This window comes from Triturus cristatus, chromosome 8 (assembly GCF_964204655.1).
Source record: "Triturus cristatus chromosome 8, aTriCri1.1, whole genome shotgun sequence".
Classification (NCBI taxonomy): Eukaryota; Metazoa; Chordata; class Amphibia; order Caudata; family Salamandridae; genus Triturus; species Triturus cristatus.
This window is the reverse complement of record NC_140591.1, coordinates 1,199,140,496-1,199,165,189: the sequence shown is the minus strand read 5'-3', so window position 1 is coordinate 1,199,165,189 and position 24,694 is coordinate 1,199,140,496. Positions and strand designations below refer to the sequence as shown.

Here is a 24,694-nt window from a genome sequence, read left to right as displayed (position 1 = left end):
ATGCATTGCGTCGCCTTGTGTGATGCAAAGACAATGCAAGGGCTTTGTAAATCTGGCTCTTGCTTTATATACGCATATGTAAATGTATACATATATAAATGTTAAAATAATTATATATTACTTCTATATTCATATGTTTAATACATTAAATTAAATTAATCTTATATATGCATTAAACATAACCTATTGCATAGTAAATCAAAATAAAAACTTTAGTGAGTGGGATTTTTTTTAATTGATGTTTAAAATGTACTATTTATAAATCAAATTGATATCTTTAAATTAATCAATACTCACTTAATGTAATGAGTTAATGTGTTGCAACATTTAGTTTGAATTCAAAGTTAAAATTATATATTTAAAATTAATTTCTATGTACATTTTCTATTACGATTTCAATTAAAAAAATTCTTAAAAACGAATAAACTTTTTTTTAAATCCCTATATTTTCCCACAGTGAGATCTCCTTCACAATGCTATTTTTAAAACTGAATCCTTACTTAAGACGTTATAGCTTTATAGCGATTTTCCGCCAGACCACAATTATGTGACTTTTTAAGCAAACATTCAAGAGTTTATAGTTTGCCCTTCTCTGTAATGTTGGTTGCCAAATCTTCTTTAAACTTTATTGTGGGTTTTGCAGTGCCTCAGAGAAGGATTTCTGAGCCTTTCAGGTAGTGCCAATAGTGTTATATTTGCCACAGTATCCAGAATCCAACACTTCATAGCACTACATCCCAGGGTCCATCAAGGAATAAATTGGATAGTATTTGGTACTTAACATGATCAAACCCTGAGCGAATCAGTAGTACAGAATGCAACCCCTGTCACTCTGGGAATTATTCTGCCCACCATGTCATTTCCTCCTAACGCTTTATTGGATCGCCAGATGAAGAAGTGAGTTCTGGGAGGGGTGTGAGTTGAAAACCAGTCATAACAAGACCAGAAAAATCTGGTCATATCCTAACTAATCGGTGGTCACACCTGCGTCTCTGTAATACATTTTCTTTTGGGGCCAGCAGAGTCTGAGTAGAACATATCTGCATGGGACATGGACTTTGGGTGAGCGTTCCATAACAGGCAGAGTCTTCGGTAGGCTGGTACTGGATGCGGCCCCCATCTTTAATTTGTACGTAACTGACATTTTCTATATTCTAGTCTGGAAATATCCTAACTAATCAGTGGTCACACCTGCGTCTCTGTAATAAATTATCTTTTGGGGCCAGCAGAGTCTGAGTAGAACATATCTGCATGGGACATGGACTTTGGGTGAGCGTTCCATAACAGGCAGAGTCTTCGGTAGGCTGGTACTGGATGCGGCCCCCATCTTTAATTTGTACGTAACTGACATTTTCTATATTCTAGTCTGGAAATATCCTGACTAATCAGTGGTCACACCTGCGTCTCTGTAATAAATTATCTTTTGGGGCCAGCAGAGTCTGAGTAGAACATATCTGCATGGGACATGGACTTTGGGTGAGCGTTCCATAACAGGCAGAGTCTTCGGTAGGCTGGTACTGGATGCGGCCCCCATCTTTAATTTGTACGAAACTGACATTTTCTATTTTCTAGTCTGGAACTATGTTCTCAGTGATGCCATCATGCCTTTAATAACATACGCGTGCATTTCCTAATTTCACCTGTGGTTATTCTTTCTTACGACAACTAATTCAAAAGTACAACTTCTGATATCATGTAATATTTTGGAAATTGTCGCTTTTTTCTGTTCCCATAGCTGAAGTGCAGGCACGTGTTGGCCACAGCAGACAGTATGTGATCCGCTGGTTGGATGGTTTGACAGTGGTACAGAAAGCTTCCTGGATCTTCGGGAAATACAGCCAGCCTCACATTCTTAAAGCTGGGGGCCATGTGCTTTCATTGGCCTATCCATCTTCACTGACATTCTTGCCAGCTGTTATACTTGGTGCAAATGGGGCCAAGCTGCTGGTCCGCTTTTGCAATGGAGAAAGGTCAGTATCTCTGCTTCTTTGTTTCTATTATATGACAAGAAATGTAAAAGAGGAATATTTTTCAAAGCAACTAAAAAAATATGTAATAAACTGCCTATCCTGAAATAGCAGTTGTAGGCAAACCATGTATGTATGTATGTATGTATGTATAGCATATTTATAAAGCGCTCCAATCACCCAACGGGCATCCCGGCGCTGTGATCACACTGATCCTGTAGAAAAGTTAGTACTAACAACGGCAAGCTACTCCATCCTAGGAAACAGATGAGTTTTCAATTCTTTTTTAAAGGAAAGAAGGTCTCCAGAGCATCTGAGCGGCAATGGGAGATTGTTCCACAACTTAGATGCCATGTAGACAAAAGAGCGTCCCCCCATCCGCTTCCTCTGGATTTTGGGGACAGTTACCAAACTAGCTGAAGCAGAGCGGAGAGATCTAATAGGGATGTACCAAGTGAACATCTCCTGTAAAGGAAGTGGTCCCAAACCATGTAAGGCCCGGAAGACCAAACACAAAGCTTTAAATTCAACCCGCTGGGAAATAGGCAACCAATGCAAATCTTTAAGGGCTGCAGATGACGAGTCAGACCGTCGGCGAGAGAGTGCTAGCTTGGCAGCAAAATTCTGGACCCGTAGAAACCATAACATATATCTGTGGCATAAGCCCAGCCTTCAAACAAGAGGGTGTGTCTCACTCCCGGAGACAGTCAACATTCATCTTAAAATGCCAGATTACAAGCAGATTACAAACTCTAGGTTTGTACTGAAAGACAAGGTAGCACCGAGTATAACACTCTGGGTACTTCTCATGTGATCAAGGCATGTTTTATCTGCTGCGCTGAATAAATTATCGAAATACCGCAACACTACTTGAAGTGCTGTTGCAGAAACTTTTTTGAATAAATATCCTTACGTAGCATCCACGAAGGTCAGGCTGCGCGCCATCTACACGCATCAATTGAAAAACAAATACATATATATATCACTGTAAAACAAATGTTAAAGTAACGTTATAGTTAGGTTAATATGTCAAGGACCTCATTAACATTTTGAACTAAGAAAAGCACAAAAATTCACCAGTTATAGTTAGCACAGCTACATTTAACTAGCGCCCCCGCCATGCATTGTTTATGACGTCATATATTACATCACTCATGACATGTTCTATGACATAATTTATTACATCAATGATGACATCTTAAATGACATCATTGATGACAACAACCAATAAGTGTGCCTTATTTTATAGTTTACATAGTTGCGGGTACCAACCGTATTACTTTTCTACCTAGTTTTGTAAACCCTGTGTCCAGGTACTAGATGTAAGTGGTTACAAAACGGATGTGCTTCTAATGCATCATAGGTGTGTAGAGGTATTGAACATGTTATAAATGTTTGTATTGAAGAGTAACTCTGTGTGCAGATGACAGTTGATGACTTCTGTTCAGTATGTTCCACACAAGTTTTCATCTCTGCCCCAGAGTTTTTTTTTAAAAAGGGGAGATGGCCACCCGCAGACTCCTTAGGCCCTGGGGAACCCATCCCCCAGTGTCCTATGTATTTGAAAGGTGAGTGCGGCCACGTGGCCCCCCTCTCTGAACCTTATTAGGCTCTGAGGATCCCATCCCCGGGTCCTTTTTTTTAAAGGGGAGAAGTGCTATTATAGGCCCATGGGTGCCCTCACTCAGGCTTGAAACTTACAAAAAATGAGAGAGGGCCACACAGCACCCCTCCCCAAGCTACCAGAGCCACTTGGTGCCAGAGGTCCACGGTGGGGTAGCAAGCCCCTATAGTTCCAGAAAATGCATCATATGTTCCTCACAGGAAAACAACACACCACGGCCCAAAACTACAATACTTACAAGCATGTTTAATTTCTTAGGCAAGACAACTCTATGCGTTTTGAAGCGCAAAGCTCCTTGCTCACGAGTAAATTGTTGCAAACACAGTCATTGGTTAAATGCAACACCATGTGACAGCACCTTAACAATGAACGCCAACAGCAGACTTCCGTTTCATTTGATACATATTTTAACAGTAACATTTGCTTTCTTTTGTATCATTTTCATTCATTATTTTTTAGAAGTCGGGGCAGAATCGCAAATTACAAATCATTGTTGTAATGAAGAAACAAAATGACTAACCCGAATGAGTTTTAGTATTTAAACAACCCCATGTTGGGCTCCCCAATCATAGATCATTGATTCCATATTTAAAACTTCATCCGAGGTCATAGATTCTATTATGCCCTAGGGGGCCCGCTGCATGATGCAAATAGATTTTGCCGAAACGCGTCTGTTAGAAGTGGGGGTCACTAGTTGGCAGTGGTAGGTACCTTTGTCCAAATAGGGGCCCTTGCTTCTAGTCAGGGTAAGGGGGATACACTCCTAAAATAACCCTTGCTCACCCCCTTGGTAGCTTGGCACGAGCAGACAGGATTATCTCAGAGGCAGTGTGTAAAGCATTTGTGCACACATACAGTAATACAGTGAAAATACTACAAATGGACACCACATCACTTTAGAAAAAATAAGTAATCTTTATGTAAACCAAAACAAGACCAAACAACAAAAAATCCACAATACAGTATTAAAATTATAATCAAAATTGGTTATTCACTTTAAAAAAAAGTCTCTAGCAACAAATAACCCCACCTAGAGTTATAACGACGTCGTGACCAGTGAAAATCCCAAAAAACGGAGCAGACCGCGAAGTGCGCAGCATCAGGCACGGAGTCGAGCAGACCCACAAAGAACAGTACCTGGAATTTGATGAAAGCAAAGACGGTGCATGATGAAGGGGATGGGATACTTCGTTGGTGCCTGTGGCGTTGGTTCCTTATGACCCCAGGGGATGTGATGCCTCTGTTCCTTACTGCGGCGCAGGGGAGGTGAGACAACAATTCCTTACTGCATCAGGAAGGTGACGTCACGATGGCGCCAAAGCCTCTGTTCCTTACGATGGTGCGCTGTCGATGGATTCGGGAGTCACCCACGTCGAGGATCAGCTCCGCGTTGATGAAGTTGGCTTCGGAGTCGATGCGTCAAGGCAGCAGGCGTTGGGACTACATCGCAAGTCGGGGTGGTGCGATTTGCTGTTCACGAGCGGTGCCCACTGCTTTGGTGCAAGTTACAGCGTCACACGCAGGCATCGGTGTTGCAGTTTCCTTCTGTGGCAGCTGAAACAGCAGTTCCAGATGCAGAGAGACAGAAGGGGTAAAGTCTTTGTGTCCTTGAGACTTCAGAACAGGAGACCAGCTCAGTTCCAAGCCCTTGGAGATCTTTTCTTCAAGCAGGTGACAAAGCAAACAGCAAAGTTGTTTTTCTCCTTTCCTTGGCAGCAAGCAGCCACTGCAGGCCAACCCCAGTCAGCAAACAGCACAGGGGCAGTATTCCTCTTCAGCTTCTCCGGCTCTTCTCCTTGCCAAAGGTTCCTCTTGATTTCCCAGAAGTGATCTAAAAGTCTGGGGTCTGGGCCCCTCTTTTTATCCACAAACATCCTTTGTTCTCTAAAGGCAGAGAGTGTCTGTACCCAGCCAAAACCAGTTCTGTACTCACTGGTGCAACTTTCTGGCAGGAGGTGGAGGCGGCATTGTTGAAGGCAGACCAGGCCATTCAGGTGAAAAGGAAATCTCCTCCCCTACTATAAATGCAGCCCAAGAATATTCAGCCCAGCCCTGACTCATCAGACTTCTGGAGCCACTGCCCTTCTCCAGCCCCTGTCATCGAAAAGCCAGACATGCAATACACAAACCTAGCAGAGGCGCACTGGATGGTTAGGCAAGAAAATACCTACTTTCTAAAAGTGGTATTTTCAAAAACAGAATGCATAAATCACCCTCACTAAAAGATGCACTTTAACATTCAGAGTTCAGGTATACTAAACTTTCCTTTCCATCTTGTTCCCAGGGTCAGTTATGTTTATAAGATGTTATAAACAAACTCCCCATTCTGTCCTGTGGGAACAAATAGCCATGCAATAGTGAAAAACAAAATTGGCAGTATTTCACTATCAGTACATGCCATACATATCAGGGCATGTCCTACCTTTCACATACAATGCACCCTGCCCACAGGGGTACCTTGGGCCTACCTTAGGGGTGACTAATATGTAGAAAAGGGAAGGTTTAAGGACTGGCAAGTGTTTGCACACAGCATCTAAATATTTAAATCCCACTGATGAATGTAGGTGGGCAATGGGGAGGGTGTATTGATCAGCCCCATTAAGGCCCACCTGGGCAACAATATGTTCGAGTCAAAGAACACACTTTTAAAAAAAAAATTTGCAAATAAATCCTTTGACGGAAAGTGGGAGAACGATAATATAGCAGATGATGCACTGACGCAACAAGGTGGCACTGATTTGCACTAATACTTGAGACACTGTTTTGACATACAACAAGATGTAATTTGTGCTCGCCGGGTGTTAAGTATAAAGTTTGAGTAAATGATACTAAACTTTATTGAGACACAACATTTCAAAAGACTCATCTGGGTTAGTCATTTAGTTTCTTTATTAAAACTATATATATTTTTCTACCTGCCACTGCGCTCACTATACTATATCACCCAGCTGCAAGGTTTTCGATATTATTCTATGTATCAACAACTCATGTGCGAAAAACTAAAAACATTGACTGTCACGAACAACATTAAATTAAGTACAATGCAACAATGCTCATAACATTTGTAACTTGGTCGTTTAACATGGATACCAAAGGGAAAGCATTAATGTATTAAATGTAATTTGTTTTCAATCACAAAATTATTGTGTGAGAAGAAAGACTGAGATTAAGTCTGTTTTTACTTTTGTTTGTGCACGCTGCGACGTGCCCGGAACCAATGATGATATATACTTCCTGGTTCAGGAGCGAGGTCATGTGACCAAGGCTGCTTGTCAGCCGAAACGCGTCGTCTGGTGTGAATAAACTCTACACTTTCCTGCAGACTACGGAGTGGCTCGTCTTTCTTCCTGGGATATTGGGGAGAACTTCAATGCAATATATATATATATATATATATATATATATATATATATATATATATATATATATATATATATATATAACCTACTGGCGGTCGCCAGTAGGTAGTTATAGTTAGGACCCTGTTTCCGTAGGAAACCCGCAACATTCTATTTTGAATAACTTTGGCGCCGGTCGATGAATCCTCGCGAAATTTTCAAAACTAATGCTCCTACCCTGAAAGTCTCGGGGGGATTTGTCAAGCGGGGGCTGAGAAAAAAGGGGGGTCCCAAAACGCGTTTTCCCCATGCATTTTTCCATAGGACCTTTAGACACAGCTACAGCCCGAATGGCTGAACAGAGTTATTTGAAATTTGGCAGAGAGGTAGTCTACAGGTCAAGGAAGTGCCTTTTGTAGGTCTGGAGTAAATCTGTTCAGTAGTTCCTGAGAAAATAGCCTTTAAATCAATATATATATCTGTGGCAGCTTACGGTGCGCTTACCGTGCGCTTACGGTGCCGTGCGCGAGCGCGATTCTGATTGGCTGTTTGATCTTAGTAAACATTCGAATCGGTCGAAACCAGGAAGTGTCGGCCGCCATTTTCTCTCTCGCACTCTGAGGGGGGGGGGAGGAAAATCAAAGTCGGAAAACATTAAAAGAGGCTTGCTAGACATCTCCCAACCACCTAGTCATGGTTATGGTGTCCCAAAAGAACCCACAAAGCCAAAAATTGAATTTTTTTATTTATGAAAACTCGCCGATTACGCTTACCGTACGCGTACGGTAAAAAAAAAAAAAACAATATCCACGTTTTCCCCACCCCGTGTGCAAAAGGTGCCTGAAGGGCACCTTTTGTGCATTGCATATCTAATAACAGAACAATCAATAGATAACCTTTAACAACGATGCGCCTAATACGGCCTCCGTGTGCGGACGGTGCGCGAAGCGCATCGTGCGTACATGGCCCATCTAGCGTAACGTGGGCACGCGGTGCGCGTAGCGCACCGCATGCCCACCGTGCGTGCACGGCACTAACTGCCTAAAGTGGGCGCGCGCACGGTGCGCGAAGCGCACCGTGCGCGCACGGAACGAACTACGTAAAGTGGGCGCGCACGCCACGAATGGCGTAAAGTAATTTAGCATTTAAAAAAACGTACAAATTCACTGAAAAAACCATAGGTTTCACACACGTTATAGTTAGGAATTAGCATTTAAAAAACCTTGCAAATTCACTGAAAAAACCATAGGTTTCACACAAGTTATAGTTAGCGGACATTTTACTGATAAAAAACCATTGAAATTCCCCCGTTATAGTTAGTGCAGGCAACTATAACTCACGCGACCGCAATCCTCTGCTGATGACATATGTGTCTTTATGAAAAAAAAATATTTGTAATATATGTATAGCTAAAAATTTATGGAAGAAGACATGGGTAAATAAGTGTCTAAATACAGTATTAGCATCAGCAGAGGATTGCGGTCGCGTGAGTTATAGTTGCCTGCACTAACTATAACGGGGGAATTTCAATGGTTTTTTATCAGTAAAATGTCCGCTAACTATAACTTGTGTGAAACCTATGGTTTTTTCAGTGAATTTGCAAGGTTTTTTAAATGCTAATTCCTAACTATAACGTGTGTGAAACCTATGGTTTTTTCAGTGAATATATATATATATATATATATATATATATATATATATATATATATATATATATATATATATTCACTGAAAAAACCATAGGTTTCAGGGGCGTTATAGTTAGGAATTGGCATTTAAAAAACCTTAGAAATTCACTGAAAAAACCATAGGTTTCAGGGGCGTTGTAGTTAGCTGGACATTTCCCTTGTACAAAACCCTAGAAATTCCCCCGTTATAGTTAGTTCAGCTAACTATAACTTGCGCCCCTGCAATGCACTGCTGATGAAGTCACATATGACATCACTCATGACATGGTCAGTTACATCACTGATGACATCACTGATGACATCTGAAATGACATCACTGATGACATCACTGATGACGTCATCCATGTGATAAATTAGTGCATCTTCTCACACCCTTTGATATACTCAATCAAAATTTCAGACGTCCAATCTCAAAACCATAGATACTCCAATACCAATAACTACATACCCACTCATTGACTCTTAGATCTACACACACATCCACTCACTCACCTGTACAGTCACTCATACTTACAGTCACTCAGTACAGGACTATCATATGCATTTATGCACCTACATAGACACTCACACACCACCAATCATCCATAGAGGTACTCTCACACATAGTCAGTCATGCAAATAATTAATCACACTCCCATTTACTCACCTATGCAGTTATACACACACAAGTTCACTTACTAAAAATAGTACCACATTCTTACGCTCTTATACAATCACTGATACAAGCACACACTCATCCATACAGCCACTCTAACAATCACACACTCCCACATATACCCACTTATATACTCTTACACACATATATACTGCCTTTCACATATGTAGTTACTCACACATGTACCACTGAGATATACATTCAATCACTAACACACCCATACATACACTCACCCAACCATACACTCCATCACAGATGCACTCTTACAACCATGCACCCATAGAATCACCCACTCACACATGTATGCTAAGAGTCACACACACCCCACCCACACAAACACTCAGGCACCCAAACAGATACTCAGACAACCAATCAATAACCCATAGAAACTCTCATATAGCTATTCACAAAACCATGCAGCCACTTATACACATAGAGACATTCACACAGTTTAGTCACTAGTCTGGAGTAAGATACGTTTAATGACTCACTTATACAGTCAGTCACGCACCTACTAAATCATCCATTCACACACTTATACACCCACTCATTCTTCCATAGGTTTTTCCCTATATATATATTAAACATATTTAACATTTGCAGAAACACACACTCACTGCCCCGGTATTTGGCCCGAAATTCGCGCTGGGTGCGCGAATCTCACCGATTTTTTTAAAAAAAAAATACTTTTTTTGGCCCTGGGGGTCCTTGTGGGACCCCCTAAGCAGGCCTAGGGGGTCAGGGTGTTTCTACCCTGCCCCCTTGTCGCGTTTTGCACCTTTGTTTTTGTGATTTCTTGTGCCTCGGTTCTACCGAGGCACAAGATGGCTGCCAACACTTCCTGATTCAGAGTGTTGGCAGCCAATTAGCATTCAGCTCGTGCTCGGGAGGGTTCGGGGAGGGTGCGGGGAGGATCCGCGGATCCTTCCCGGCCATAGATATCACTAACTTTTAACTCTAATTTTCTCAGGAACTACTGAACGGATTTACACCATTTAAGCAAAAGGCATGAGTCTGAACTGAGGACTACCTCCTTGCCAAATTTGGTGTAATTCCGTTGAGCAGTTCGGGCTGTATCTGCGACACCAGGTCCTATGGGAAATTGCATGGGGAAAACCCTTTTTTCTCGGCCCCTGCTTGACGAATCACCACGAAACTTTCAGGGTAGGAGCGGAGCGGAGCTGGCCAACAGTTTGGAAAATTTCACGAAGATTCATCAACCGGTGCCAAAGATATTCCCAATAGAATGTTGCGGATTTCCTATGGAAAATAGGCCCTAACTATAACTATCTACTGGCGACCGCCAGTAGATAATATATATATATATATATATATATATATATATATATATATATATATATATATATATATATATATATATATATATATATATATATATATATATATATATATATATGAAGCAGGAGACCTCTGAGCCCAGAGGTCAAGAGTACACGCACTCACTCGGAATCCAAGGTTAAATTTTCAGTTCGTTTTTTATTCCAAAAAGAAAAGTTCTTCAGCACAGCACTGCCAGTCAACAACAACACTGGCCCAACGCGTTTCGGTTCTCACTCGAACCTTGATCACGGGTTACCAAACACAGTGGTCAGACATTATTTATGTCAGTTAATGCTACTACTTCCTGTTTAAGCACTTGCAAGGCATGCTGGTCATTGTAGTGCGTGTGTTTGCGAATTGTGCTGGTAAATACACAAAACAAAATTTGTCAAAATTAAACAAAATTAAACTCTGGTAACTGGCGGAGAGAATGCTAATTTGAAGGTTAAACATAATAACAATCCATAAGTGGAACGCTACAGGCAACGCAGTAGATAGTCAAATAATACTGACAATAATCAGATAAACATAAGGCATAGTGTTCAATGCAAATGTTTGTGTGACAAGTAGAAGAAAATTATTTTGATATATGTGTATATCATATTAACCCTCTAGTGGTGTTAATAGCACTATGTACAAGTCTCATGTGAAACTACAAATCACGAAAAAGAAAAAGAAAAAGAAAATACACCCCTCTGGTGGGGAGGCACATGTTGACACCAAATTCAACTGATACAAGTGAATAAACAAAAAGGCCAAAGTCCGCCTTCTAGTAGGGGTTTGGCTTATATTCAGGTTAATGTGCCTAATTAGTCCGATAAAACTCCTGCATTGAAATAAATAAAGAGAAAGTTTTTTTACAATTGGTCAGTATTATTGTTTGACTGCAAGGCTGGGGTATGTTGTAAAATTATACCCACAGAGTTCACAAATGTACAAAGAGTTCCTCATCCTGGTTGAGTCCGTACGGGGTCAGAGTTCTGAATGACACAATATGCTTGGATTCTTTTTGGCGGAGGAGTTTTTCTCTGTTTCCTCCACGATCCAAAGGTGGCACATGTTCAATGGCATAGTAGCGTAGCAGTTCCCATTTGCTGTCATGTGAGCTTTCCATATGCTTGGCAATGGCATTTGAACGATCTATGTTGACCGTGGCTCTGATGTGCTCTAGGATGCGTTTCTTGATTTCACAAATAGTGCTTCCTATATATTTTAACTTGCAGGGGCATTCGACAACATACACCACATATTTGGTTTTACAAGAAATGTGTTGCTGAATTTTCCACTGTGGAAAGTGGAAAATTCAGCAACACATTTCTTGTAAAACCAAATATGTGGTGTATGTTGTCGAATGCCCCTGCAAGTTAAAATATATAGGAAGCACTATTTGTGAAATCAAGAAACGCATCCTAGAGCACATCAGAGCCACGGTCAACATAGATCGTTCAAATGCCATTGCCAAGCATATGGAAAGCTCACATGACAGCAAATGGGAACTGCTACGCTACTATGCCATTGAACATGTGCCACCTTTGGATCGTGGAGGAAACAGAGAAAAACTCCTCCGCCAAAAAGAATCCAAGCATATTGTGTCATTCAGAACTCTGACCCCGTACGGACTCAACCAGGATGAGGAACTCTTTGTACATTTGTGAACTCTGTGGGTATAATTTTACAACATACCCCAGCCTTGCAGTCAAACAATAATACTGACCAATTGTAAAAAAACTTTCTCTTTGTTTATTTCAATGCAGGAGTTTTATCGGACTAATTAGGCACATTAACCTGAATATAAGCCAAACCCCTACTAGAAGGCGGACTTTGGCCTTTTTGTTTATTCACTTGTATCAGTTGAATTTGGTGTCAACATGTGCCTCCCCACCAGAGGGGTGTATTTTCTTTTTCTTTTTCTTTTTCGTGATTTGTAGTTTCACATGAGACTTGTACATAGTGCTATTAACACCACTAGAGGGTTAATATGATATACACATATATCAAAATAATTTTCTTCTACTTGTCACACAAACATTTGCATTGAACACTATGCCTTATGTTTATCTGATTATTGTCAGTATTATTTGACTATCTACTGCGTTGCCTGTAGCGTTCCACTTATGGATTGTTATTATGTTTAACCTTCAAATTAGCATTCTCTCCGCCAGTTACCAGAGTTTAATTTTGTTTAATTTTGACAAATTTTGTTTTGTGTATTTACCAGCACAATTCGCAAACACACGCACTACAATGACCAGCATGCCTTGCAAGTGCTTAAACAGGAAGTAGTAGCATTAACTGACATAAATAATGTCTGACCACTGTGTTTGGTAACCCGTGATCAAGGTTCGAGTGAGAACCGAAACGCGTTAGGCCAGTGTTGTTGTTGACTGGCAGTGCTGTGCTGAAGAACTTTTATTTTTGGAATAAAAAACGAACTGAAAATTTAACCTTGGATTCCGAGTGAGTGCGTGTACTCTTGACCTCTGGGCTCAGAGGTCTCCTGCTTCTTATATACACCGGCTGTCCTACCGGCTGTTCCACGCACCCCCCAGACCGAAGAGCGCCGTTCCTCAACCCAGGACACCACATGCTTTCATATATATATATATATATCAAAGAAACTTCCCAAATTGTGCCGTCACGCACAACAACAGGAACGGACAACTTCAGTCGCCAATGCTGGAAAATAGTATTTATTAGTGGTAAATTTCGTGCCTAGTCCATGACGCGTTTCGAGCCACTCGGCCCTTGCTCACATGACCGCGTTACGTGCATAACAGTGCATTTAAGTAGAAAACACCACCCAGCACCTGCAAACAATTAGATGGCATTGCAAAGGAAATGGAAAAAATACTATTGCGTGCTAACTCACAGTATATACATTTAAACATCATATATATATATGAAAAAAACATAGGTTTCAGGGACATTATAGTTAGAAATTAGCATTTATAAAAACCTTAGAAATTCACTGAAAAAATCACTGGTTTCAGGGACGTTATAGTTAGTTGGACATTTCACTCGTACAAAACCAGAGACATTCAGCTGGTATAGTTAGTTGAGCTAACTATAACTCGTGACCTCGCAATGCACTGCTGATGACGTCACATATTACATCATTCATGACATGGTCAGTGACTTCACTGATGACATCTCAAAATAAATCACTGATGACATCCCTGATGATATCATCCAGTGACTATGTGTTTCTGTAAAGTCAAAATATGTTTTATATATATATATATATATATATATATATATATATATATATACATATATACACCAAAACCCCTCTATTCATGAAAGGTGGAGGCCACACAGGGGATTTCTTTGGAAGCATTTATTTAACCCAGCATATGGCGTGATGCATTTCGGCTGCCTTCAGTGTTCTTCGAACGTCGCTGTCAATCAAAGTGCTGCCACACCTGCGTCCTTAAGTAATCCTGCATTCTCCCATTGGCAGGAGCTTCTCACACCCCCTTGCCACATGACCAGCAAAAGCAGGAGTGCTATAGATACTACATTTCCCAGGTAGCACCTTGCTGGAAACAATACTGCAAGGGGATGGAATCGTGAATGACAGTCCGAATGGATATTTCCTGTGCAGGATTTTGGCGCAGAGTGTCCGATATTAAAATTGTCCTTGATGACAAAAATGAACGCTTCCTCGAATCCCCATGACATCCCAGCCTCAAAACCAAAAGTTTCAACCGGGCCACAGACAGGAAAACAATGTGACCTGCTCCTCGTGAAGTCACAGGCTGTAAGTCACAGAAGCCCTTGTATAGCTTACTTCTGGAGGCGGGCTGAGGAAATCCAATCCCTCGGAGAAAAACACACACTGCCACCGCAGAAGCCAGAAATTCCTCAGCCAACTTGAAGGATGGGGCCTCTATACACGCCACTGGCTGGCGCGAAATAATACACCAAAACCCCTCCATTCATGAAAGGTAGAGGCCACACAGGGGATTTCTTTGGAAGCATTTATTTAACCCAGCATAAGGCGTGATGCATTTCGGCTGCCTTCAGCCTTCTTCGGACGCCTCTGTCAATCAAAGTGCTGCCACACCTGCGTCCTTAAGTAATCCTGCATTCTCCCATTGGCGGGAGAGTCTAACACCCCCTTGCCACATGACCAGCAAAAGTGGGAGTGCTATAGATACTACATCTCCCAGGTAGCACCTTGCTGGAAACAATACTGCAAGGGGATGCAATCGTGAATGACAGTCCGAATGGATATTTCCTGTGCAGGATTTTGGCGCAGAGTGTCCGATATTAAAATTGTCCTTGATGACAAAAATGAACGCTTCCTCGAATCCCCATGACATCCCAGCCTCAAAACCAAGTTTCAACCGGGCCACAAACAGGAAAACAATGTGATCTGCTCCTCGTGTATATATATATATATATATATATATATATATATATATATATATATATATATATATATATATATATATATATATATATATATATATATTATCTACTGGCGGTCGCCAGTAGATAGTTATAGTTAGGACCCTGTTTCCATAGGAAATCCGCAACATTCTATTTGGAATAACTTTGGCGCCGGTCGATGAATCCTCGCGAAATTTTCAAAATAGGTGGGGCGCTACGCTCCGCTCCTACCCTGAAAGTCTCGGGGGGATTCGTCAAGCGGGGGCTGAGAAAAAAGGGGGGTCCCAAAACGCGTTTTTCCCATGCATTTTTCCATAGGACCTTTAGACACAGCTACAGCCCGAACGGCTGAACAGAGTTACTTGAAATTTGGCAGAGAGGTAGTCCTCAGGTCAAGGAAGTGCCTTTTGTAGGTCTGGTGTAAATCTGTTCAGTAGTTCCTGAGAAAATAGCATTTAAATCAATATATATATGTGGGCGGAGCCTAACCACACATCTCATCCTGAGATCTGATTGGCTGTCAGCACTTCATCCAAGAAGTGTTGGCAGCCATCTTGGGACCAATATACATGATAGCACCTCATTAAAAAGCATTGCAGTTAATAGAAGATTTTAAGACTTTAGTTACATTATAAATCATTTGTTGATGGTACCATACTCATTTTAGGAATTGTGGTATGTTCTAAGGTGATTTCACCATGTGAAAAAGCCTTCTGCTGGGATATCATGATTGAGAGAAAAATATTTTCTCATGCTTTTACCACAGAGGTTTGGAAGGTGATCTATAAGCTAAACTGAGAGCTTATTTTCTGTAAATTCACATTATCTTTCTCAGTCATGTGAGAATGAAGTCTGACATTCTCAGTAAAACATGTACATCCAACAAGGGCAGAGACTGTCAGTTGATTCCTTTGTGTTCTACTGCAGCTTTCCAGAGTGTTCCAAAGAACTACTAGAGCGCTAACCGTCCTACTTATGATAAATGTATGGCACACCTGAAGCCATCTTGCTTGGATTAAAGTGGTAACTCTTAAAACATTTAATTTCAAAAGGAACAAAATGAGGTGGTTCATTTTTCCATAAAAAGTATGATTAGTGCTGCATAAAGAAAAATTAGGGCACATTTTGAGTGACTTCTCAAATCCTGGCATGCAGACTGAAACATGCACTTTCAATACCAGCAGCAGTTTTCCCTGGTGAGCAGTAGCTTTACTACAGTGATCTAATGAGCAAAAAGAGTGCTAACATTCTGATTTTATGGCAAATGTGTGACACATTTGAATGCCTTCTTGATGGAATCAAAGTAAAAAACTGAAAGTATTTCCTACTGAGGAGACTGCAGTAAATAAGGAAATTAGGAAACTTCATAACAAATAAGTCTCCCAAGATGGCCACCAGAGACAAAAGAGCCCAAATGTAGCCCAAATATCACCCAGATGTAGCCCAAGTATAGCCCAATGACAGAATGTCCAAGAATGTTCTTAAAAACAACTAGAGCACTTACTGTCTTCATTATGACAAAAGTATGGCACACCTGAAGCCATCTTGATTGGAATAAACTGGTAACACTTAAAACATTTAATTTAAAAAGGAACACAATGAGGGGGTTCATTTTGCCATAGAAATTATGATTAATGCTGAAGAAAGAAAATGAGGGCACATTTTGAGTGACTTCTCAAATCCTCTTCTATTTCATTAAAAAAATTCTGACATGCAGACTGAAACATGCACTTTTAATACCAGGAGCAGACTTCCATGGTGAGCAGTAGTTTTACTACAGTGATCTAATGAGCAACTAGAGTGCTAACATTCAGAATTCATGGCAAATGTGTGACATATCTGAATACCTTCATGATGGAATCAAAGTAAAAAACTGAAAGCATTTCCGACTGAGGAGACTGCAGTACATGAGGAAATTAGGAAACTTCATAACAAATAAATCTCCCAAGATGGCCACCGGAGACAAAAGAGCCCAAATGTAGCCCAAAATCACCCAGATATAGCCCAAATATAGCCCAATGACAGAAGTGTGCAAAACACTTATTATTTTGTGTTTTTGCAGTGTTATATAGTGCAGACTTGTCAGGTATTGGAGTGCTTTACATGAGCATTGGTTACATCACACACGAACAAATTCATTTTGGTTGTAGACATGGGGAGACTAAGTGATTTGACCAGAATCACAGAATGTCGAGCTGAAGCAGAAACTTCAACCTGGTTCCCCAGTTGCAAAGTCTGCAGTTCTGGAAGTAACACCACATCCTCTCCCCTATGTGCAACATTTAATCAAGTTGTCAACTAGATAAAAAAAACATAAAGATAACAAATAATTTAAAAGTGCTTTGTCGCTATTTGAAAACTCAGAAAATATGTCCTTATTTTAGTCTTTTAGAGCACTAACCATAATTTTGATGCCAATAAGACCCTCTCATATATGTAATTTCTAAAGGAATGCTCTAGGTATTACAGTTTTGATTACATCAAGATGATGTCAGGCGCTCCACACTTTTGTAATAAATATAGAATGTTAGCAATCTAGTTGTTCATTAGGATACTGTTGAGAGGCAGAGGCCAGGGGCACGGACTCTGAAAATTGAAGGCAGGTAGGAGGGTGCAAAGGCAACAATTTAACCACACTGAGCAGGCAGGAAGGGCCGTGGAAGCACAACAGACTATGGAGGGCAGTGGAAAGGGGGGCAGGGGCAACAAACCAACAATACAGGACTTGCAAGAGAGGCTGTTGGAGGGAAGATCTATTACGGGTCAAGGAAGCTAGGGGCGGTCCCCAGAGCCCCGGGAGCCACCACAGAACTGAGCAGGAGAGTGAGTCCGGGACAAAAGGGGCACCTTAATTTGAGCCGGGGTGCCTAGGAACGCTTGCTCCAAAAATGAAGAAAACAGACATATGAGACATGGAATTGGAGGCAGAATACAATGGCAGTTTAATGAGAAGATGCAACTTCAAAGAAACCGCAGAATAGAGACCTAAAGTACAAAATACAGAATCCAGATAATCATACAGCTGTCATGATATTCTCTGTATCTCAATTAATGGACTGACAGAGAGAGAGAGAAAACACATCTATAAATGCATCATGAGAAACAAGTTACACCAAGGAAAATGTTACCTAGGGACACTCACATTTACTCTTAGAGCAAGCATTCCTGCAATTACAATACAACATCTTTTAAATGCAAAAGTAAAGAGAACAATGGTTAAACATAACATGACATTTCATATAGGTAAAATAGAATAAGGTACTTCAAGCAAAGCCGAGCAAGACATTTTAAGCAAAGGAAGACAAGAGCTCCCAGTTCTTGGGGAAAACCTGCACAGCCTGTTAACCTACATACAGACGGCGAGGTTGTCCGTCGATATCTGTGGGTGCTCCCTTTTTATATAATTTTGTGGGCTCCTTTGCACGCTACATCTACCTACGTATGCTACCCAAAAGCTTCGTCTGCAGATTTTACCAGACATTTCGTCATTTACCCACTTAATGCTGACAATGGACTGGGTGAAAAGGTCAGTCTCTCAGGCCAATCGCTTATCGTAAGTTCCATAGAGCAAGCAGAAAATAATGGGTATTGTACAGGAATTCAATATATTCATGTATAAAATCTCCTCAGTTCTCCTAACTTGACGCTCTGCGGTTGCCACTTCCTTAAAAGCGGGAAACCTGCCCAGGAAGCAAGTACCAGTCCAGGATGCAGCCTACTGTATGTCGACAGCTTCAGGGGGATGTTGAACTTTGATACCGAGCACGGAGCACTTGGGTAGGGTGGGGGCTACTAGTTTGGAGCAGAAGGCCTCGCAGACCTGCCTTCAGACTGCTATACACTAAAATTGCAGAGCTATGGTCAATTTAACAAAGAGGCCTACATATTGAACAGAAGGGCCTACACAGGGGTTTTATGCTGGCTGAGTGGTAAGGATGTCTCAGGATAATTATATAGCAACACAGGACCCGCTGGTCAATTTAATACGGCCTACAAATGCGGCTGGCAGGGCAAGGACAAGGGTCTCATACTTCAGGTGTGGACAGAACGGGCCAGGGGCCCCCTGTGATACAAAATCTACCCTCCTTCAAGGCTGTGGCAATGTAATAGACCATTGTGGGCAGAAGGAAGAGGCAATGGTAGTACAACCATACATGCCAACAGACCCGATTCAGCCAGGAAACGTCCAATGTTTTTAAGCTCAAATGGGCTTTATTTGATCTGTCTCCTGTCTACAATATCCTCTTTTTCAATGTAACTCAAAGGGGAAAATCAATACCCCAGTTTTTTTTCAAAATCTCCCTCTTACCAAGTTCAAAATGTTCGCAAGTATGGTACATTGGATCATGGAAGGAAATGGGATAGGGACATGGACTTGGATAACAGAGGACAGGAGAGACATGGAGAGGTGCACCAAACTGACCCTGCAGGGCAGGCATCAGGGTTTGCAGCAGCACAATACACCACACAGGGCATGCAGGACGGGAGTGCAGCACAACAATCCATAGAAAGCAAGAGGGAGGGGACAGGACCATGCACATGGACAACAGAGAACAGAGGGGCAAGAGGCAATGGTAGCTAGCTGACCATAATGGACAGACAGGAGAGAAGGCTGCAGCATAACAGACCATAAAGGGCAGGAGGGACGGATCAGGGGCATTACAATGGAACAGACAAGCCAGGAGGGAGGGAGTAGGGGTCTGCACATGTAAACAGAGGGCTGGGGGCAAGGGGGCAGGGCAGGAGCAGCAAGATGGCCATGGAGGTCAGGCAGGATGGGCACTAGAAGCAAGACACAACATGAAGAGCAACAGTGAGACTGTGATGGCATACACACAGACCATGGAGGGAAGGTGGGAGGGGGTCAGGGGCAGCTAACTGACCACACAGGGAAGGTGGGAGGGGCCATGGCAGCACAGAAGACCATGCATGGCAAGTGGGAGGGTTAGTGGCAGCACAATGGCTATGATGGGCAAGAAGGAGGGTGCAGGGGCATGCACAAAGGACGATGGAGGATAGAAGGGAGGGTCAGGACCTGTGCACAGACAAGAAAGTTCAGGGGAAGGGGCCTCACAACAGACCACACGGGGCAGGCAGGAGGAGCAGTTGCAGCACAACAGACCAGGGAGGGCAGAAGGGTGTGGCAGTACAATGGACCATGTAGGACAGGAGGAAGAGGATAGAGGCATGGCATGTGGACAGGCAGGGTGGAGGTGGCAGGGACAGGTTACAGTCATCTGACAATGCTAGGCAGGTGGGAGGGGAGTGGCAGCTCAACAGAACACTCAGAGTAGATAGGAGTGGCAGGTCCATGGGACATGGTGGGCAAAAAGGATGGAGCAGGGGCATGCACAAAGACATCGGAGGGCAGGGGGAAGGAGAAGAGGGGCAGCAAGCTAAGCACAGAGTTTAAGCAGGAGGTCAATGATGGGGCATAGAATTGGGCAATGGAGGGCAGGAGGAGTGGACTGGTACATCATACTAAATTGAGGGCAGTGGCAGCACATCAGACCATGCATGGCAGGAGGGAGGAGGCTAGTCCATGGATTCACACAACAGAGGATAGGGAGGAGGGGGATGGGGCAGCAAGCTAACTGTTCAGAGAAGGCGGGTATTAGAAACTTTATTGTTTTTAAAACATTTTGTCTGTGCAAACTACTTAAAATATGAACAAGTATGCAGCATAATCTCACTTTTATTCAGGAAGAAGAAGACGTTAGTGACTGTGACTCCGGGCTCACTTGGCAAAAACACCCCCTGACCCTCCACCCCCTATCGCAAAATGTAATGCCCGTGAAAAGGGTAGGTGAACACAGTGTTATATAGAACATAGTCCTGAGAGCACGATTGAAAATGAAAACTAGATATAGTGTATGGTATAAACTATGCACCAAAAAGTGTGATATAAGATGAACCGGGCGTGAAATATAATATGCAATACATTGTGCGCAATGACAGATTCATTGGAGAGCGCGAGATAGCACAGGCACTAGCGCGTGCTATGCGATATGCGCCTTGGAGTGTAATATGCACAGGGCAGTGTTGTGTAACCTAACTAGTCTCTAAAGTTGTAATATAAAATATGTGCTGGGGAGTGTAACGTTGCATATGCACTGTGACAAAGATATGGATCCCAAATTGTAATATGTATGGCATAGCACTGTGCGTTATAACATAGGCATCGAGGAAGGCACGTTAGATGGGGCAATATAACCCGTGCAAAGACAAGTGTGGCATGACATTTTCACGGTGTGGTGTTACAGTGCACATGGGCTAGAGAGTGTCATAGCATATGCACTAGCTAGTGGAATACAATACAGAGGTGTGTGGCACTCGGCAGGCAATGGTGGGTGTAACACAGCATTGGGCTCTCTCAGGAGCGCGCTGTGACTCGCAAGTGATGTTCGTCCCCTTTCCAGAGAGTAAAATAAAAAGTATTACACATCCGGCAGTGGATGTGTGTTTTATTAACTGTGAGGGGGGTTTCTTGCATAGTTTTGGTCGAATTTTTGTCGAATCCCCTTTGAATGGCTTGGTGTGCATGTGTATTAAATGTGCCCGTCAATAGCTACCCATGTTTGTATAAATAAACGACAAGGGTGTCTACCGGGATTAGGCACGGTAGAGCATCAGACATGTCAGAGCTTCACTAGTGGTGTAAATACATTCCACGTGGATTAATTGCATGCATAGTCGCCTTTTAATGAATATCACGCAAATCGTCATGGTGATAGGTACGTACGGTTTGTCCAGCATGTCCTAGGTGTGTCTATAAATATATATTTTTTAAAAATAATAAAAAACAGTGGCCGGCCCTGGGGATTGGGGTCAAAAAAATATAATTAGGAGACAGGCCCTGGGGGATGGGGTCATCAGGGCCAATAAATTAGAATAAGAAGGGGAACCACACAGCCCCCCTTCTTAAAAAAATAAAATAAATAAAAGACTGGCATCGTGCCGGAGGCCATGCCCCATCCATGCAGCACTCTGCAAACGCGCCCCCAACAGGCATCTCCAGTATGCGCCAGGGAGCTGCGCTGCAGACAGGTGTTCTGAGGCCAAGCCCCTTTTTAAACCTCTCTGCAACGCAGCTCTGTGGCGCTTACTGGAGGTACCTAGTGGTCTAGTGTGACCCTAGGGACCCTTAGGATTCAAGGGGACTTAATCTCTCAACTTAGAACAGCCACAGGGCGCGTTTACACAGTGGTGAAGGGAGGGGACGGGGCCTGAGGTGACGTGTGCAAACACGCACCATGGCACGTTTTAAATTGGGGATATAATTTCCCTTCAATACTGAGGGCCCCTGGGGGCTAACTAGCCCACCAAGTGCTTCCAGTAAGCGCCACTGAGCTGCATTGCAGAGAGGTGGTCCAGGCCGTGCCACTTTTTACACCTCTCTGCAACGCAGCTCTGTGGCACTTACTGGAGGTACCTAGTGGGCTAGTTGGACCCTAGGGACCCTCAGGACTCAAATGAACTTAATCTCCCAACTAAAAACGGACACAGGGCGTGTTTACACAATGGTGAAAGGAGGGGACGGGGCCTGAGTTAACGTGTGCAAAAACGCCCTGTGGCCTGTTTTAAGAGGTAGTTTTAATCCCCATGCCCTATTATATACTAGGGGCTTATAGAGGAGGAAAGGCTAATCACAGGGGGACCCCAACGCATAATGTTCCCTAGTGTATGTAGGTGTTTTCACTGTATTCTAAGTGTCTTTTAACATAGCACTGGCTCTAGGACTGGTTAGTCAGACTCAGTTACCACCAGTATCCGTCTGAAAAAGTTGAGGGTACAGGATGATTTTGCAACAAGGCTTCTTTCTGCTCTTCTTTTTGTTCTTTCTGCACGTTATCCTTCTTCCTGCACTTATCTTCGTATTTGAGGACTTCTGTTGCTTCTTTCTGCACTTCTTTTGTTTCTTTCTGTGCATTTTTTCTTCTTTCTTCACATGTCCTATCTCTGTAGGCATAGTTAGAAATTAGCATTTAAAAAACCTTTGAAATTAACAGAAAAAACCATAGGTTTCAGGCACGTTATAGTTAGGAATTAGCACTTAAAAAACCTCAGAAATTCACTGAAAAAACCATAGGTTTCAGGGGTGTTATAGTTAGCTGGACTTTTCACTTGTACAAAACCATTGAAATTCCCCCGTTATAGTTAGTTCAGCTAACTATAACTCGCGCGCCCGCAATGCACTGCTGATGACGTCACATATTACATCACTCATGACATGGTCAGTGACATCACTCATGACATCACTGATGACATCTCAAATGACATCACTGATGACATCACTGATGACATCATCCTTGTGATAGAGTGGCAGACCTCCTCTCACCCTAATATAACCTTTGATACACACATTCAAAAATAGAGACTAAAATTTTCAAAACAATGGACATACCAATACCAGTTACAACAACCTCTTCAGTAATTCTAAGATCCACATACACATCCACTCATTCACCAACAGTCCAATACAGTCACTCATACATGTACTCACTCATCATATGTACTCATACACCTATACATCCTGTTACACAATGCCACTCATCCATAGTTACTCACACACATAGTCACTCATGCTAATAAAGAATCAAACATACATTTACTTGCATATACAGTTATACACACACCACCACACTTACTTCTACGGAAACTTACACATACTTAGTCTTTTAAACAATCACTTATAGAAACACATACTTATTCATACAGGAACTCTTTCAATCTCTCACTCTCACATATACTCACATATATACACCAATAGTCACATATACTAGTTTAAAACATATGTAGTTACTCATAAAGACACTATTGAGACAGTCATTCACTCACTAACACACCCATACACACACTCATCCACCCATACAGTCCTGCACACATACTGTGTTCAACACATACAAACAGTGAGTCACTCATTCATGCACCTATGCACTACGTAATACCCCCACCGAACCATGCAGACACTCAGACTGATACTCAAAAAACCAACTAATAACCTATATAGACACCCATGTAGCTACTCACCAACCCATGCAGCCACTTATACACAAAGTGAGAGACTGATACAGATATTTACATATTTAAACATTACTCACTAAGCCATGTATTCACTATGATACACTTAATCAGTCAGTTACACAATCAATTTTTCAAAAACAAATCATCCATTTAGACACTTATATACCCATTTATTCTTCCATCGACCTTGAGATATACATATATAAAACATATTTAATTTTCAGAATAACACACATTCACTGGATGATGTCATCAGTGATGTCATCGGTGATGTCATTTGAGATGTCATCAGTGATGTCATGAGTGATGTCACTGACCATGTCATGAGTGATGTAATATGTGACGTCATCAGCAGTGCATTGCGGGCGCGCGAGTTATAGTTAGCTGAACTAACTATAACGGGGGAATTTCAATGGTTTTGTACAAGTGAAAAGTCCAGCTAACTATAACACCCCTGAAACCTATGGTTTTTTCAGTGAATATATATATATATATATATATATATTATATATATGCCAAGTTGTATTGAAGAATAAGTGGGTGTATAAGTGTCTGAATGGATGATTTAGTAGGTGCGTGACTGACTGTATAAGTGAGAGATTAAATGTGTCTTACTGAATGCATGGGTTAGTGACTAAACTGTGTGAATGTCTGTATCAGTC

General features: G+C 42.0%; 1 protein-coding gene across 2 annotated transcripts in view; it reads left to right on the top strand.

Annotated features, from left to right (window-relative positions):
* Positions 1-24,694, top strand: part of VWA3B (von Willebrand factor A domain containing 3B) — a 983,684-nt gene that overhangs the window by 922,526 nt on the left and 36,464 nt on the right. For both annotated transcript variants that reach the window (XM_085622889.1, XM_085622888.1), the window contains one exon: positions 1,736-1,970. In XM_085622889.1, the coding sequence (XP_085479015.1) occupies positions 1,736-1,970 (235 nt within the window). The remainder of the gene's footprint in view (positions 1-1,735; positions 1,971-24,694) is intronic.